The 15,893-nt window shown below is 35.4% G+C and overlaps 1 protein-coding gene across 1 annotated transcript in view; it reads right to left on the bottom strand.

Annotated features, from left to right (window-relative positions):
- LOC118967930 (uncharacterized) overlaps positions 1 to 15,893 on the bottom strand; it is a 289,452-nt gene that overhangs the window by 226,355 nt on the left and 47,204 nt on the right. Inside the window, exon 3 of the mRNA XM_073241603.1 lies at positions 15,126 to 15,337. Coding sequence (XP_073097704.1) covers positions 15,126 to 15,248 — 123 coding nt within the window. The 5' untranslated portion in view covers positions 15,249 to 15,337. The remainder of the gene's footprint in view (positions 1 to 15,125; positions 15,338 to 15,893) is intronic.

Here is a 15,893-nt window from a genome sequence, read left to right as displayed (position 1 = left end):
ACCTTCCATATTTTTAAATATTATTGTTGTAGTTTATCCAGTTTTTCCAGTCATTACAGCAGAAACACTAGCTTGCTGCTAATCACCTACAAATTTTACTCAGAAGAGAATTTTCTGTCATTTATATTTTAATTTTGTATCAGGGTGTTCTGCCAGTCAAAAAACAAAAAACACTGTAAAGAATTTGTAGTCAAATTTACCAATGATTATTTACTGCCTCTTGGTTTGCATCATCTTTTAAAAGCCTGTTTTTCACAGTATTATCATTTTTTCTGTACTTTCTCAAAACAAATAATATATATAAATCCTTGAGCCAATTAATCCAGCTATAATTGTGTGTATTTTTTATAGTGCATTGTTCAATTTTCTGAAATGATATAGAAATATTTTCCATAATCCTTTCTTTATAAAATGGCATTTTCCTCATATTTGTTTTATTGATCAGGCTCTCTAAGCAAAGTTTCAGGATCTAGTCTCTATAATCAGATGTAAAATCTAGATGGTAATAGTTCCTAACTCATAGAACTTATTTCAATTAAATGAGAGAAATGTATGTACGGTGCTTATAAACAATAAGTGCTCAATAAATGATAGCTATTGTCAGGTTTCTGTTATGATTCAATTATGGCATCTTCACTGTTTGAATTTACCCTAAAGTCAGGAATGTCTTTTATGGGCTCTTTTAATATATTTAATTACTTAGATAATATTTCAGTAGTAGTATTTGTTCATTAAATAGTCATTCCTTGATTTCTATAATGTCTTATAAACTTGGCTTCATTATGGCTTTGAGCTGGTTTCATTTTGGAGTTTCATTTTCCTTTTCTCACAACAAAAGGAAGGTATTCTGATATCATTCTTTGTTTACAAAACATGAGCATTATAGATTTACTTGGTAAAAATAGGACTAGCATTCAAATAACATCTAAAATCCATAGAAAATGATGGTGCAATATAACAGTAATTATTTGAAATGAGAATGGAGGAAATTACATATTAAATTAGCTAAAAGTATTTTGGTTTCTCCAAAAAAACCTATATGAGCAAAATGTACCAGAGAATGGAAAATTCCAATTCTCATCTGTACAGTAGATGCAATAACATATATGACCATTCTAGCTGTATGTTTTGTATATAACATATAAACTGTATGTGAATATTTTAAATTTATCAATTTTCATCATTTTTGGCCATACGTTACCTTCAGATCATTTACCAACTATTTCAAAGTAAATATGTGTGTCCTCATTTAATATCTCTTTTCCAATTGACTAGATATCGTAAAAGTTGATAAAATGTCTTCCCCATTTCTTTGCATCCCAGTAACTTCCACTGCTCCGCACAAAGTCAGCATTCAGTGAAGACTTGCTGAATGAATGCTTTCGCTGTTGAGCATTGGTTTAGATGGGATTTAACTAATTTTGGAAAACATGGGGTTTCTTTAGGGGGATAGACTTGTCTTAACTTCCTGAATACATGTCCATGCTCCTCAGCGAAAAACAACCTAGGCTGACTACATGTCAAGTCAAATCTCTCTTTACAAACTCCAGGTAATTAATGGAGTCATATTGGTTCAGTTCTGAACTCTCCAAACCACAGGGAAGTTGTGAAATCATCATTGTAATTAAATACCCTGCAGAGTCTGCTTCTTAAATACTTAGGCCCCCATTTTCTGCCTTGCCCTCACCTTTACTTTTTCCCACAAATATTTATTGAGGGCTCTACTATTTGCCAAGCTCCAGGGTAAAACAATAAGCAAGAGCAGGCATGGCTATGCTGGTGGAAAATATGAGGAAGGAGAAAATTTTAGGCAAACAGACATGATAATAAATGTGTATCATCACAAACTTAAAATCTTGCAGAGTTTTCCTGAGACAGTTACATCTGAGTTGAAATGCAAAAGGCAGAGGATGGACAGTGTCCCAGTGACAAGGCAGAGGACTGGGTATTTTTGCATGACTGTAAAGGCTGGGGGTGCTTTGTCCACATCCCGTGGCTTTGCTGATCACCTCTCTCCTGGTTTCCTTCTGTGTTTGCTTTAAAGGTCAGCACCTGCAGACTGTTTACAGGGAGCAGGGCACTGATGCAGCTTTGCCATCAGTCACAGAGGAGGGCCTGGGAATTTATGTCTCTCCCCAGTTCCCCCTTAGACAATGAATGACTAGTGTGACACTATCACCAGTATGTAACACTACTTACTAATATGTAGAATAATGGAATTAGAAGAATAGGCCAAGTGTTACAGTTTGGGGAAAAGGAATCACAGACATGTAGTAACTGTAGAACTTATATTTTTAATTGTTTACCATGTGCTAAGCACTGTGCTGACATGTAAATTATTTCATTTGACTCACTCATTATCCTGGTGTGGTAATTACTATGACTTACCTATTTTTTACAGAAAATTAGAAATTTTTTTAAAAGCCTATTTGCCCAAAGATCACATAGATGATACATGAAGAAGATGGATTCAGTCCTAGCTTTGAGTCAGAAACCTGTGTGCTAAGCAATCTGCCTCCCAAGCCCTATAATGGCAGAAATTGAGGTGTCCTCAAAAAACCTGCCTGTGACTCTGACCTTGGAAAAGTTCTTCCTATGTCTTTTTGAAGTATGAGTCTAATTGGTCTTAAATTGGATCAGCTACTTTCTGAAGGCTAAAAATGCTCTGTTTTAAATTCTTCTTACTCTGAAGTATTCTTATCCAGAAATTTTAGGAGAAACATAATAAATCTTATTAAACTTAGTTTAAGAGCCCTTTTCCAGAAAATACTTACATTGCAAAAATTGTTCAAGGGCTCTTCTAGGAAGGTATCTAGCTAAATCATGACAGTTATATGGGATATAAAAAGCACAATAAATGATATTGAGGAATAGGGAAATAATCAAATCTCTCTAATAGCAGATTTAATAGTACAATTTATCTTGGGGTACTAAAAGCACTGTTTGGTATACATTTGTGTGGGGTTGAATGCCTTTGAATTCTAAAATATTACTTCATAATGAATTATTGTATCCTTTGCATCTTTCACATCTGCTGATTAGAAAGACTCTAAGCTCATGGCTTCATGCAATCAACTGTTATTAGGTTGAGATTTTTATTTTTTTAATTTAAAAAAATGAAATATTTGTTGCATAGTCTCTTTTCTCCCCTTGTCTTCTTACAGCTTCTATAATTGTTGTTAATTTCAACTGAGTGCCTGTTTGAGACGTCATGGATTAAGTTTAGGAATTCACTGGCACGTGATCTAATTTTTCTTTCCTCTAGATCATTCCACTGTGAGGTAAAATGAAAGATTGGGGTCTGTCAATTCATACAGATTTAATTTTTTTAAGTACAACTTTTTTATTTTAGAGTAGTTTTAGATTTATAGAAAAGTTGTAATGATGATAGAGAGTTCCCACACACCTCTCATCCATCTTCCCGTATTGTTAAGATCTTCTATTACTAGGCTACATTGGTCAGAACTAAGAAGCCAACAATGGCACAGTAACACAAACTAGACTCCACACTTTATTCGGATTTCAGGTTTTCCCACCTATTGTCCCTTCCTGTTCGGGGAGTCCATCCATCCTGCCAGACTGAACTCAGTCTTCATGCCTCCATGGTCTCATCTGGTCTGGAACCATTTTTCAGACTTGTAGTTTTGAGGTCACATAATTTGTAGAATGTTCCTCAAATGAGTTTGATGCTTTCCTCATGGTTAGTCTGGGAATACTGGTTTTTGCAAGGAAGACCACAGGGGTGAAATGCCATTCTCATCATATCATATCATGTCAAGGGTACGTACCATCAACATGACTTAACATTTAGGATGTTAACCTTGGACCTGGCCAAGGTACAGTTTGTCATATTTTTCCAAAGTAAAGTTACTTCCCCCCCTTTTCATATTCTCCTCTCTGGGGCAAGTCTGTAAGAGCATCCAACTCAGGAAGGGGTCGGGGAAAGGAGAGTAACCTCTGGGCCCTAGGGGGGAATACATTTTTTGAAATTCTTCTATAAGGAAGGTTTGTCTCTTCTCCCTGACTTTTTTCTTTGATCATTCAGTTATATCAGTATGTACTCATGGATAAGTATTTTATACTTTGGATTATAATCTGACACTATTTTATTTTGTGGCTCAAGTTTTCCCAGCTCTGGCCATCAGGAGCTCTTTCAGGTTGGCTCCTAAGTCCCTTTGGCATGCCCCCCAATCTCCCCAATCTTGTTTTTTTTTGAGCATGTCCTTCATTTCTGGTACTACAAGATGCACCAGTTTTATCTTGCATTTTCCCTTCCCTACTCCATCCCTAGAATCGGTCACTTCTCCAAGGAGCTGATTCCCTCTGTCAGGGAATGCCATGATCTGGGTACTTGCTATGCCCACTTCCATGCCATTCCTGCTGTCAGAGCTGAGTAAGCCAAGAAATATATACACAGGTGTCTGCAATTATTTCTGTATCTATTCACCTATAGCAACTTAAACATGATTTCATGCTGACGTTTCTACCTCTAACCCAGCTGCACAAAGTTCATTCTGGCCTGCAGCTTTCCCTTCCCCAGAGTGAGAAACTTGACTGTTACTACCCACCTTACATTCACTTGTATATACTCTTTCCCCTCTGAAATAGAAGTTACCTTATTATTACAAGACCTCTTAGAATCTAAGACATTATATTTTAGGAAGGTATAAGATATTTGCTAGATTAATAATTAGAACTTTTTTAATGTTAAAAAAATAAAATTTTAGTTATAATTTGACCCTAAAACTGTCTAAAAGTCTTCAAATATTTAAGTGTCTGTCTCATTAGATAACTTCATGTGTATGGAAAAAAGACAACTTCTATTCAGACTGGTTAACCTCCTATTCCAAGGTTTTCTACACATTTTGGTTGAGAAAAAATTTTTAAAGGCACATTTGGGTAAAATCAGATATAATAGGTTATATTCCACTTCCTGAAAACACCCTCAAGACACTTAGCAGCCATAGTGGACAATCAGATTTCTTCCCCCTGAGTTTCTCTGCTGCACAGATTTTCCTCAGGGTCTCTGCAGACTCAAATGCTGCAGAATTAACAGGAATCTCACCTATTAAATGCATGTAAGAGTACCTGGCTGTATGCTGCTCCCATTTCCATCCCTACCCGCAACGCTAGCTGAACTCCAGGGACACTGCCTCACTGTGCCTGAGATGAGCGGAGCACTTTTTAAATGGGTTCTATAAGGCAGTTGAATCTAATCAAATTAAACAACTAATCAAGTATCATCATAACCTTTATAGTTGAAACATGAGAATACACCATTTATTCCCAGTCATTTCAGGAAAAATTAAATTTCAAAATTTCATTTTAGATACTTTCCATAAAACATAAAGGAAAATTACTAACTTAATCCCTGCCCCCTCTGAGGTGGCTTGTTCTAAAAGCTTTCAATTTAACTAACAGTTTGCAGCTTGAACTACATGTCTTCTTTCCAAAAATATCATAAAAGTATAACGTTTCAAAGATTCCTTAGAAACACCCTACGAACTTCTCAGTAACAGCTTTGTGTGAATTTTTCCAACCCGTGCCTCACCTTCCTGCAGACAGCGTGTAAAAATGTTAGAAGGCTTTGTGCAGGAGAAGGCGAGTTTCGACTCAAAGGCGTATCTTAACACCTGAAGTCCAAGGAAGAGGTTCCAGGGCTGGAATGAAGGCCTTGCTGGAGAGGCATAGGTCTGGCTCCCTGGATAGTAGAGGGAGTCACTGTGCTACTGTGGAGGCGGAGCTTGCTAGAACCCTACCCTTTAGAATGCCAGGCAAAGCCTGCCAAGGGAGGTCTGCCTGCAGAGATGCTAAGGTACATGCTGGCCGCTGGTGCTGTCACACCGCAGGAGCAGGGCCCCAGCGAAGCCACGGAGGCCGCAGGAGCTACAGTGAGCCTGCGGAGCTGTGTAAGCAGCAAGAGGCTGAGCAGGTGTCCCAGGAGCACAGCAGACCAAGAGGCACAACTCTCCCTCCTCCAGTGTCTATCCAGAGCCCTCTACCAGTAATGTTCACTGTCAGCTGGAAAAGGAAAGATTACGTAAAAGGTCCACATCCATTTTTGTAGAGCAGGCAGAAAGTATGAATTTGGAGCTGAGAGGCAATAAATGGATAACTGACACAACTTCCCTGTGCACGTGTAGTTTGAATTGTATTAAGGTCTGGGGGGTTGCCCCTTATGTGGCTCTGTTGTTCCAGGAATTTCCCCTTAAATTTCCAGATATTCTGTCAGCTCTGATTTTGTCTACTGTTACCTTGAGCTGTCAAGGCTCTGCTTTTTTGCTACTGGAGCTCGGAAATTGATGGGGAGTGGGGACAGGGAAGTATTCTCGGACAGAAACAAAGAGCCACATATTTGTGATTCTTACCACAGTTGTCTTTCAAAAGCAACCCCTCCTGTAGTTTCTGCCTGCTTTGTTTAAAATCTTGCTCTTTTAAACAGCTGAATTTAAATTTTTTTTCAATTTTTATAATCATTATTTGTGGGAGGTTTCACTGCACTCCTTCACACTGCATGCATGTCTAGAGGTCTGAGTTTTCTTTAAAAAATACATTTTCAGGATAAATGGATTTTCCCAGCACCTTCTTGTTCTTTAGTTTGCAATAGAAGCTGAAATGCCCAAGTGCTCGAAGCTCCAAATCTCATTTCTGCAGGGTTATGAAGTATCTTCCAAGATGACTGTTTGTTTTCTTAAATGATTATTAAGACAATGTCTCAATAACTCTACTACTGTTTTTGGCCAGCAGCCACTGGTCCTCTAAGTCTTCGTATTCCTCTTTCATAGAACAGACTGGTTTCTGGAAAAGGGCTGCCCACCAGGAATTGCATTTCAACTTCACTTCTCGTGGAACTGTACTCTTCCCAAAGGATGTAAGCAGAAGCAATTTGTGTCACATGTAGACTAAAAGGGATAAGAAACAGATGGATGCTCTGAACTCTTTTCTCCTCCTGCTGAAAGAGAAAGAACCCATAACTGCACATGCATGGACACACAATAAAACGGAAGAAGCCTGGATCTTTGAATTGCATTATGCAAGGCTGTCCTCTGAGGACAGATTTTGGGCTATAACATGAGTAAGAAATCAATTTCTAGAGTGGTAAACTATTAAATTTTAAGGCTTATTTGAATAATAGCTGGCAATACCCTAATAAATATACCAAATTGAAAGTAATATTGAAGCACCTATCTGATGTTAATATGCTAATAAGATCATATGTGTATTTGGACAAAAAATATAGAAATGTTTAGAATTTGATGTGACTTTATCCAGTTTCTTAATTAGATAAGTTAGACCTAGTACCTTCAGTAAAATATCCTGCAAATGCATGAGATTATTTTAAATACTATAACCTCAGCCACAGAATATTCTGTGACTTAAACTTTGGACCAGAAAAGAGTGGGACAGAATTAAGGATAGATATTTCCAGAGGAATTACTCTATTTTTAGATCTAGCATCATTTGATAGTACAATTCTCAGAATCTAAGAGTATGAAGGAAATTTTGCCCTGCTTTATGATGTCTGTATCCAAAATTTCCCTATAATTAGTAGGAGCACAAAAAAAAGGTTTTAGGGCATGGTGGCAGGGTTTGACTTTTGGAAACTGGAATGCTATTATCCCTCTATCTAAAAGCAAGACCACAGTTTGCCAGCACAGTCAGTTTCTATGACTGTTAAGAATAAAAATAGGTCTCCAACCACATAGCATGTGAGTTCAAATACAATATATACTTCGCATGAAGTATTCATCTAGTATTCCCAACTTCACTTGCATAGAAGAGACAGGCATCTGATTTATTAATAAATTTGGATTTGAGAAAAGTAGAATCTTCAAATGAAAATTTCAGTCTTCAGTGCTAAATGGAGCTGAGTTAGGAAGAGACTCAGATCTACATTTAATCACTGGGGTGCTGGGATGAACATCACTATATAGGAAGAACAGTAAAATAAGGAACAGATAATTTTACAGGCTAGCCTGTGTTTTTAGCCATCTTTTCATTTTGTTTGGCATGACAGGAAATGTTGTACCTTTATAGCAACATGATTCTATAATAGGAATAAAATTATTGACCACAACAACCCCATATTAGACATAAAATGAAATTTTATCAGTGAAGCTCAGTTCTCAAAAAACAGATATTAGCTTATTTGCATGAAGAATATAAAGATTTATTTTCCTTTATAGATTGGCATATGGTTATAATGTACATTGTCATTTTTTACTTTTATATTCAAAACAAAAGTTGAAATTTTATCCATTCCTCCTTTTCATCTCATCTCATCTATTTCCTGTGTGCCAGGGGAAGCCACAGTCCTCACCTCCAACTGCTAAACTGGGCTCAACTGAACTGACAGTAACTCAATCCTCCTGCATCTGTGATTGGTTTAAGAATGGACATTTCACCCAGTTTCGACCAATGGGGTGTGAAAACAAGTTTTCTGGGAAACTATGACAAAATTACCCCTTTACCTTCTGGAAATCATTGTTTAGGTGGCCTTTTGTCCATTCCCCCTTTTTTATTGTCATGAATGGAGCCAAAGCCCAAGACATGACCTATAACAATCTCCCCACGAAACCAACATGTGGAAAGATCCCGGGCCAAAGCGTTACTGGGGAAAGAGTGAGAGACACTGGGTTGACTGTCAGTTATTTTAGCCAACAATTACTATCAAGCTTCTTGTTTAAACCAGTTTTATATTCATTGCTGCTGGAGGCATCTAAATAATAGAGTGGAAGCAATTTTTCTAAACATGACAGGGTTTTCAATATAGGTATTTTTCTCCATTTTCTTTTCTCTCAAGTATTTGGAAGATCAGAGAATAGGTCTTCTAAATTATTCTGGAGCTAGCCTTTGTCTTGTGGCTTGTCCTCTATTCATAGATGGATATCAGACTATTGTATTCTTCATACCAGAATGTGAAAAACTAATTTCTGCTGAAAATTGAACTTACGACTTTTATATCTCAACACTTGGAAGTAAGAGTTTTATCACTTTAGCCTACGAAAATTTCTAATAGCTTTTACCACTTATGTTAATGTCTCCTAAATAGGTCCTTTTGCCACAGAAACTGTAATGTGATTCTGTTTTCTCTTCCAGGTGTTGTCATGGATTTTATTTATACAAGTCACTCAAATTTGAGAACTCAAAGGGTTCCAAATATTATCTACACTTCATGGTGGAATTTCTATTTATGGGAAGATGAAGCACTATTAGAAAACCAATATATCATATGGTCTATTTTTGTATTAATTTGAATTAGTCTGTCTAGCTGTCATGAGGCTGTTGATACATTGTTCATTCTGAGACAGTCCTCTATTGGCTTCATCATACATCAAGCCTATGTATCACAGAAATCTATTTGTGAATTTTAAAATATCTGCCTATTGCAATATTAAAATGCAAAATACTCTCTGTTCTAAGGAATAAGGAAGTTGATACATAGGGATATGTATGCAGAAATGAGAATAAGACAAAGTCTTTGACAATAAGAGATAACACACTAGTGAGGATGGGGAGGAGATTTGGACAAAAACAAAATAAGGGACAAAACAGTGCTTGCTTCTTTCTATTTTTGTTGGTGTTTAATTTGTCCACTTGTTTGTCCATTTTAATTCATATCACATTGGAATGTTTAATAGTGGAGGGCCCTTGGGGTTTTGACAATACATTCTTCTAAACTCTAGAATTAAATATGGAAAAGCATAAAAAATAGGGAAACTTTTTTAGTTGGGGTAACACTTTTTGCCTTTAAGGAGATTTAACTATGATAACAGAAAAGGGATTCATTAAATTTTCTCCTATTACATGAACTTAACTCCCCAGCGTGATTCTTGAAACTTATTTTGAAGGAGCATTAAGCAAGATTTCATTTGTTTATCTTTGCTTTAAACTATAGTGCCCCTAGCCAAGAATTTTATCTTTCTAATTGCAAGACATTTTTGAAATTTTCTTTCAGAAATGATGTATGTTGCAAAAGCAATGTTTACATAAAATTATCGCCCTGGTTATTATCAAAGAAAAGGCAAGAATATTATGCTTTGTTGTAATTCCATAACAATAATACCCATATATGAGGTAGCAGCTCTGTATATATTAAGTTCAAGAACTGCTCTTTCTGATTCATTATTTCTTGTTAGAAAAATACTGCCTTCTGTGTGTCAAAGTAGCCTCATAGATGAGGTCAAGTTGTTCCATACATTAGGAAGGTTTGTGTCCTTCTAAATTTTATTCATTGTCTTGAGTATATTTATCAGTTTCATGTTTCTTGTTTTAATCACTAATTTGTGTTCATAGTTGAAAGGATAAAGGTAAATGAAGAAATTCACACAAAAATTAATTGAATAATTCAGATGATTAATTAAATAAATTAAATGATTTTAGACCAAACATTAAATTTAATGTAACTTGTGGGAGCATGAAAAAACGTAGACTTTGGTTCTTATGTTAACCTGTTCACTAAACATTGTATCAAGCGGATCTCCTTATTCCTTAGGAAATCACAATGACCAATCATTACTCACCAGCACTTCAGTACCTGTGGGCCAGTACTACCGGTAAAAGCAACTTACTCATTCAGAGATAATCATCCAATGATATATATCAAATACCCACTCTATGCTAGGCATTATTCTAAGAATCAAGGATACAGCAAGAAACAAAACACCATCCCTACTATCACACAACCTATAGTCTAGTTGGGGAAAGACAGACAATTAAAAAATGGTTAGATGTGGCCTCTCAGGTGAGGTGGTATTTGAACAAACATACATGTCATGATAGAGTAAGTCATGTAGTTATCTGAGTAAAAAGCATTCCAGGGAGAAGGAATAGCAAATATGAAGCCCCTGAAGTGGAAATGTTAAATGTTATATTCAAGAATCAAAAAAGGCTATTATAATTGAAATTAAGCAATTATTAAAGGAAAAGTGGTAGGAGACATAGTAAGATACATTAATGGAAGTCAAATCATACATGGCCTCTTATTGGCTATTATAAGACCACTGAATTTTATTGTAAGTGAAAAAGGAAAACTACTGAAATATTGTAATGAAGATAACATAGTCTCAATGACATTTTGAAAGGATTTCTCTGGAGGCTGTCATGGAGAATAAGCTAGAAATGGTGATGAATGGGAATCTGGAGACCAGGTAGGAGACCAGTGAAATAGTACAAGTAGGAGATGACTGTGAGAAATGGCTGAGAGCGGGAAGCCATCTGATTCTGAAAATGTTTGAAAGGTAAAGACAAGAATGCATTGTTTCCAAAGTTGATTAACATTAAATAAGAAGGCTTTCCTGGTTTTATTTATACATACATGCTACAAATGCTTTAAAAAGTAAAAATTCAAACCCATCTTGTCCAATATTGATATTTGTAGAAAATGTACCACATTTATACTTTCTTTTTTGTTTGTTTCCCTTGGAACCCCAACATGGGTACATATCCATGTTTGATTATCACAGGAATAAAGTTGTATCTATACATTCAGTTAAAATAAAAAACTTTGTGACCAAAAAACAAAAAGGAAAGAAAGAGAGAGAGAGAGGGAGGAAGGAAGGAGGGAAGAAGGGCAAGTGAGGGAGGGAGTGAAGGAAGGTGGGAGAAGCAGATTAGAAATGAAGAAGTAAAAATGCCTTTGTTGCTGATGACCTCATCATTTTTGTAGCAAATCATATGGAATCTACAAAATTTAATGAAATTAATAAGTGAATTTAGCAAGATTTTAGGATACCAGATCAACACATAAAATGTATTTTCATTTCTAATACTAGCAACTAACAACTGAATATTGAAATTATAAAATGCATACCATTAAAAATAGCATCAAATATATGAAACACAGAAATCAATCTGACAAAAGGTGTACAGACCTGTAGACTAACATTTGCAAAACACTGCTGTAAGAATTAAGGATAGCCTACATAAATGAACAGATATGCCTTATCTATGACTCAAAAGGGCTCAAATATCCCCAAACTGACCTATAGATTAAGCACAATTCTAATAAAAATTACAGCACATATTTATAGAAATTTACAAGCCAATTTTAAAATTAAAACAGAAATTCAAACAACTTTGAAAGAGAGGATTTTTAGGGCAGGAAAATGACACTGAATTAGTGTATACATGTCATTGTAAATTTGCATAAATTCATATATCGCACCAAGAGTGAACCCTAATGTAATCTGAGGACTAATGTCAACTCTAATGTGAACTAATGATGTGTCAATGCAGATTCATCAATTGTAATAAATGTATCACACTCCAATTGTAATAAATTGATAATGGTGGGAGGCTATTCATGCATTGGGGCAGGGCACATATAGGAAATCACAGTTTTGCAGTGAACCTAAAATTGTTCTAAAAAATAAGATCTATTTTTTAAAAAAGAGGAAAATTCGATGATTAACACTGCTTGATTTCAAGCCTTATGATAAAGCTACAGTAATCAAGACAATGTGCTAGTTACATAAAGATAGACAAATAGATCAATGAAACAGAATAGAATACAGAAACAGATAAGCAAATAGATGTGGACAACTGATTTTTGACAAAGGAGTAAAGGAAACTCAGTAGAGAAAGGATAATCTTTACCCTTTTAATGTCATTAATAAGGGAATGCTATGAACTGTTCCATACACATAAGTAATGACAACTTAAAAGAAATAACCATTCCTCAAAAAGCACAAACTATCATCCCAAATAAAACTGATCATTTCGACAGCCTAATAACTATTAAGAAAGTCCCATTTATAATTTTAAAACATCTATAAAAAGAAATATCCAGGACAAGATTAATTCACTAGAGAATTCTAAAAAGTTTTTAAAGTAGAACTAATTTCAATTCTATAGTCTCTCCCAGAAAATAAAAGAATGGAACACTTCTTAATTTTATGATGCTAGTATTACTCTTATATCAAAACAAATATACTGTACAAAAGATAAAACTACAGACCAATATCCCTAAAGAATACAGAAGCAAGAGCCTTAACAAAATATTAGCAAGTATATTTGAGCCTATAAATAAGAATTACACACAAGTAAATGGGGTTTCATCTGGGGATTAATGGTCGGTCCAATATTCAAAAATCATTCAGTATAATCCACTATAATAACAAACTAAAACAGAAACATCACATTATCATAACAATTGATGCAGAAAAAGCTTTTGATAAAATCCAATATAAGATTATTACAAAAAGTCCTCAAAAAACTAGAAATAAAGCAATTTTCCCATACCTACCAAAAGCCTTCAGATAACATTATTCTTAATGGTAAAAGACTGAGTGCCTGCCCTCTAGATTGAATAGGGCAAGGATGCCTGTTCTTAACACTTGTATTCAACGTTACAAGTTCCAACCAGTACATTAAGGCAAGAAGTGTTTTTTTTAAAGCATATAGATCAGACATAAATAAATAAAAGTGTTCTTATTTATGGATGTCATAACTGTCTATGTAGAACATCCCAAGGAATGTAAAAAAAAAAATCCTAGAACTAAAATGTGAGTTTAGGCACATCACAAGATACAAGACAAACGTTAAAAATATTTTTATTTCTATATACCAACAATGAACACCTGGAAACTGAAATTAAATATTTTATATACTTTATATCTGCTCAGAAAAAATAAATCCTTTGGTGTAAATCTAGAAAAATATTATAGAAGTTGTAGTCTGAGAGCTACCAAACACTGATAAAAGAAATCAAAGAAAATGTAAACAAGTTGAGCACATATTGAGTTCATGAACTGCAAGACTCAACACAGTAAATATATAAATTCACTTCAAAGTGATACATAGGTTTAATGCCACTCCTATCAAAATCTGAGCAAGCTTTTTTAAAAATACAGACACAACCATTCTAAAACTTACACAGAATTTAAAAATCTATATAGTAAGAGACTAGAAGTAAAATGATTTTGTAAGGGAAAATAAGTGCAAGGAATCTTTGTACCTAATTTCAAGACATCACATATGTACTTTGATCAAGTCCCCATGGTAGGGGTGATACGATAGACATTTATTTCTATCTTCTTTAATTCCTTTCAGCAGTGTTTTTTTTTTTTTTTACAGCTTTCAGTGTCTCTCATTCCCTTGGTTGTTTATTTCTAGAAATTTGTTCATTTATAAAATGGAATTACTCTTAATTACCTTTTTGGATTGTACATTTCTGGTGTATAGAAACACAGTTGATATTTGTGTGTTGATCTTGTGCCCTAAAACTTGGCTGGATTATTTCCTAGCTATGGTTGTCTTCTTGTGAGTTTTCCCTCAGCACTTGTTTTCAGTGTAGATCACAACCACTAGGATTCCCGGGATGACACCCTAGATTAGGACACAGCCTGACGCAGAGCCCATGGGTGTCCTAGCTGTTCCCAATTAGAATATAGAAATATTCTAATTGTTTTTGTAAATCCAAATTTGTTTCCTATGCTCTAAAAATAAAAGACTTACCTTTTTCCCATAGTTCAATAAAAGTGGGTCCCTGTACGCTTGGGCTCAATTTGTTTTCAATGACAATTATTTTTTTATGAATTCTTTCTCAAAACTTCTCCCCAGGATTCTTTCCAGGACTACGTCACAGACTTCCCAGGAGCCAAAGATGAGGAGATTGGACAATGGATGTGTCTGTGGTTGTCCTCCCTTTGGGGGAAAACCTGCCATGTAGGTGCTGTTCCCTGACTCGTGTAAGTGCAGAAGCAAGTGTAGTGAGAGAGGAAAAGGAGACGCAGATGGGACCAAGTGTTGCAGAGAAGTGTCAGTTAATGACTGACTGCAAGAGGAGTGATCCTCTGAGTGACCAGAGACCCACAGACACACGGAGAGAGAAAGAGGATTTGTATTGAGGAAGCCCGCTCTGTACAGTTAGTACCCCCCCTTATCCCCAGGAGATACATTCCAAGACCCCCAGTGTTGCCTGAACACTTGGAGGGTACAAAATCCTATATATACTATGTTTTCTCCTGTACATACGTACCTATGATAAAGTTTAATTTATAAATTAGTCACAGCAAGATATTAACAACAGCAATAATAAAGTAAAACAATTATAGCAATATACTGTAATAAAAGTTATGTGGCTGTGGTCTCTCTCTCAAAATATCTTATTGTAATGTACTCACCCTTCTTGTGATGAATTGAGATGATAAAATGCCTACATAAGATGCAGTGAGGTGAATGCTGTAGGCATTGTGAGGGAGCATCGGGCTATTATCAACCTTCTGATGATATAGAAGGAGGATCATCTGTTTCTGGACAGCAGTTGACTACAGATAACTGAAACCGTGAAAAATGAAACTGTAGATAGGGGGTCTACAGTATTTCCAAATGCAAACTGGAAGATAAAAAATAGTATTATTTATTTCACAATTACTCCCTGCCTTGATCAATTCAGGATACAAAAGCATTTGCCTCCCTGTTAATTATATCAATTTTAATTGCTAAAAAAAGTAATTGTTCTTTCAATCAGAAGTACTTATTATCTGTTATGTGCCAGAAACTATTTTCAATAGAGCAATGAACAAAACAGAGAAATTCTCCACAGTCATGCAGCTTAAATTCTAGCCAAATAAATATAAGAATAAACAAAAGCTAAGCAAACAGGCACACGGGATGCCAAATGCCGTAAGTGCTATGATGAGAAATAAAACAGATTAGGGGAATAGAGAGTGAGATGTACATGGGAAGTTACTTTCATTGGGGTATTCAAGGAAACCAATTTATCCCAAGATGAATGCATGCTAATGACAGGAAATTTTAACAAATAAAGATTAACAAAAAGGAAAAACTAAAGTACCTTTTATGATGCAAGGATAGATTGTGTAATATCTGGTTTTACATACAAGTTTTTTAACCAAGGTACATTGTTGAATTGTTTGAACAATTTGATG

The sequence above is a fragment of the Manis javanica genome, chromosome 7 (assembly GCF_040802235.1).
Source record: "Manis javanica isolate MJ-LG chromosome 7, MJ_LKY, whole genome shotgun sequence".
Taxonomy (NCBI): domain Eukaryota; kingdom Metazoa; phylum Chordata; class Mammalia; order Pholidota; family Manidae; genus Manis; species Manis javanica.
Note: the sequence above shows the minus strand (reverse complement) of the source record. Positions and strands in the feature narration are given on the sequence as shown.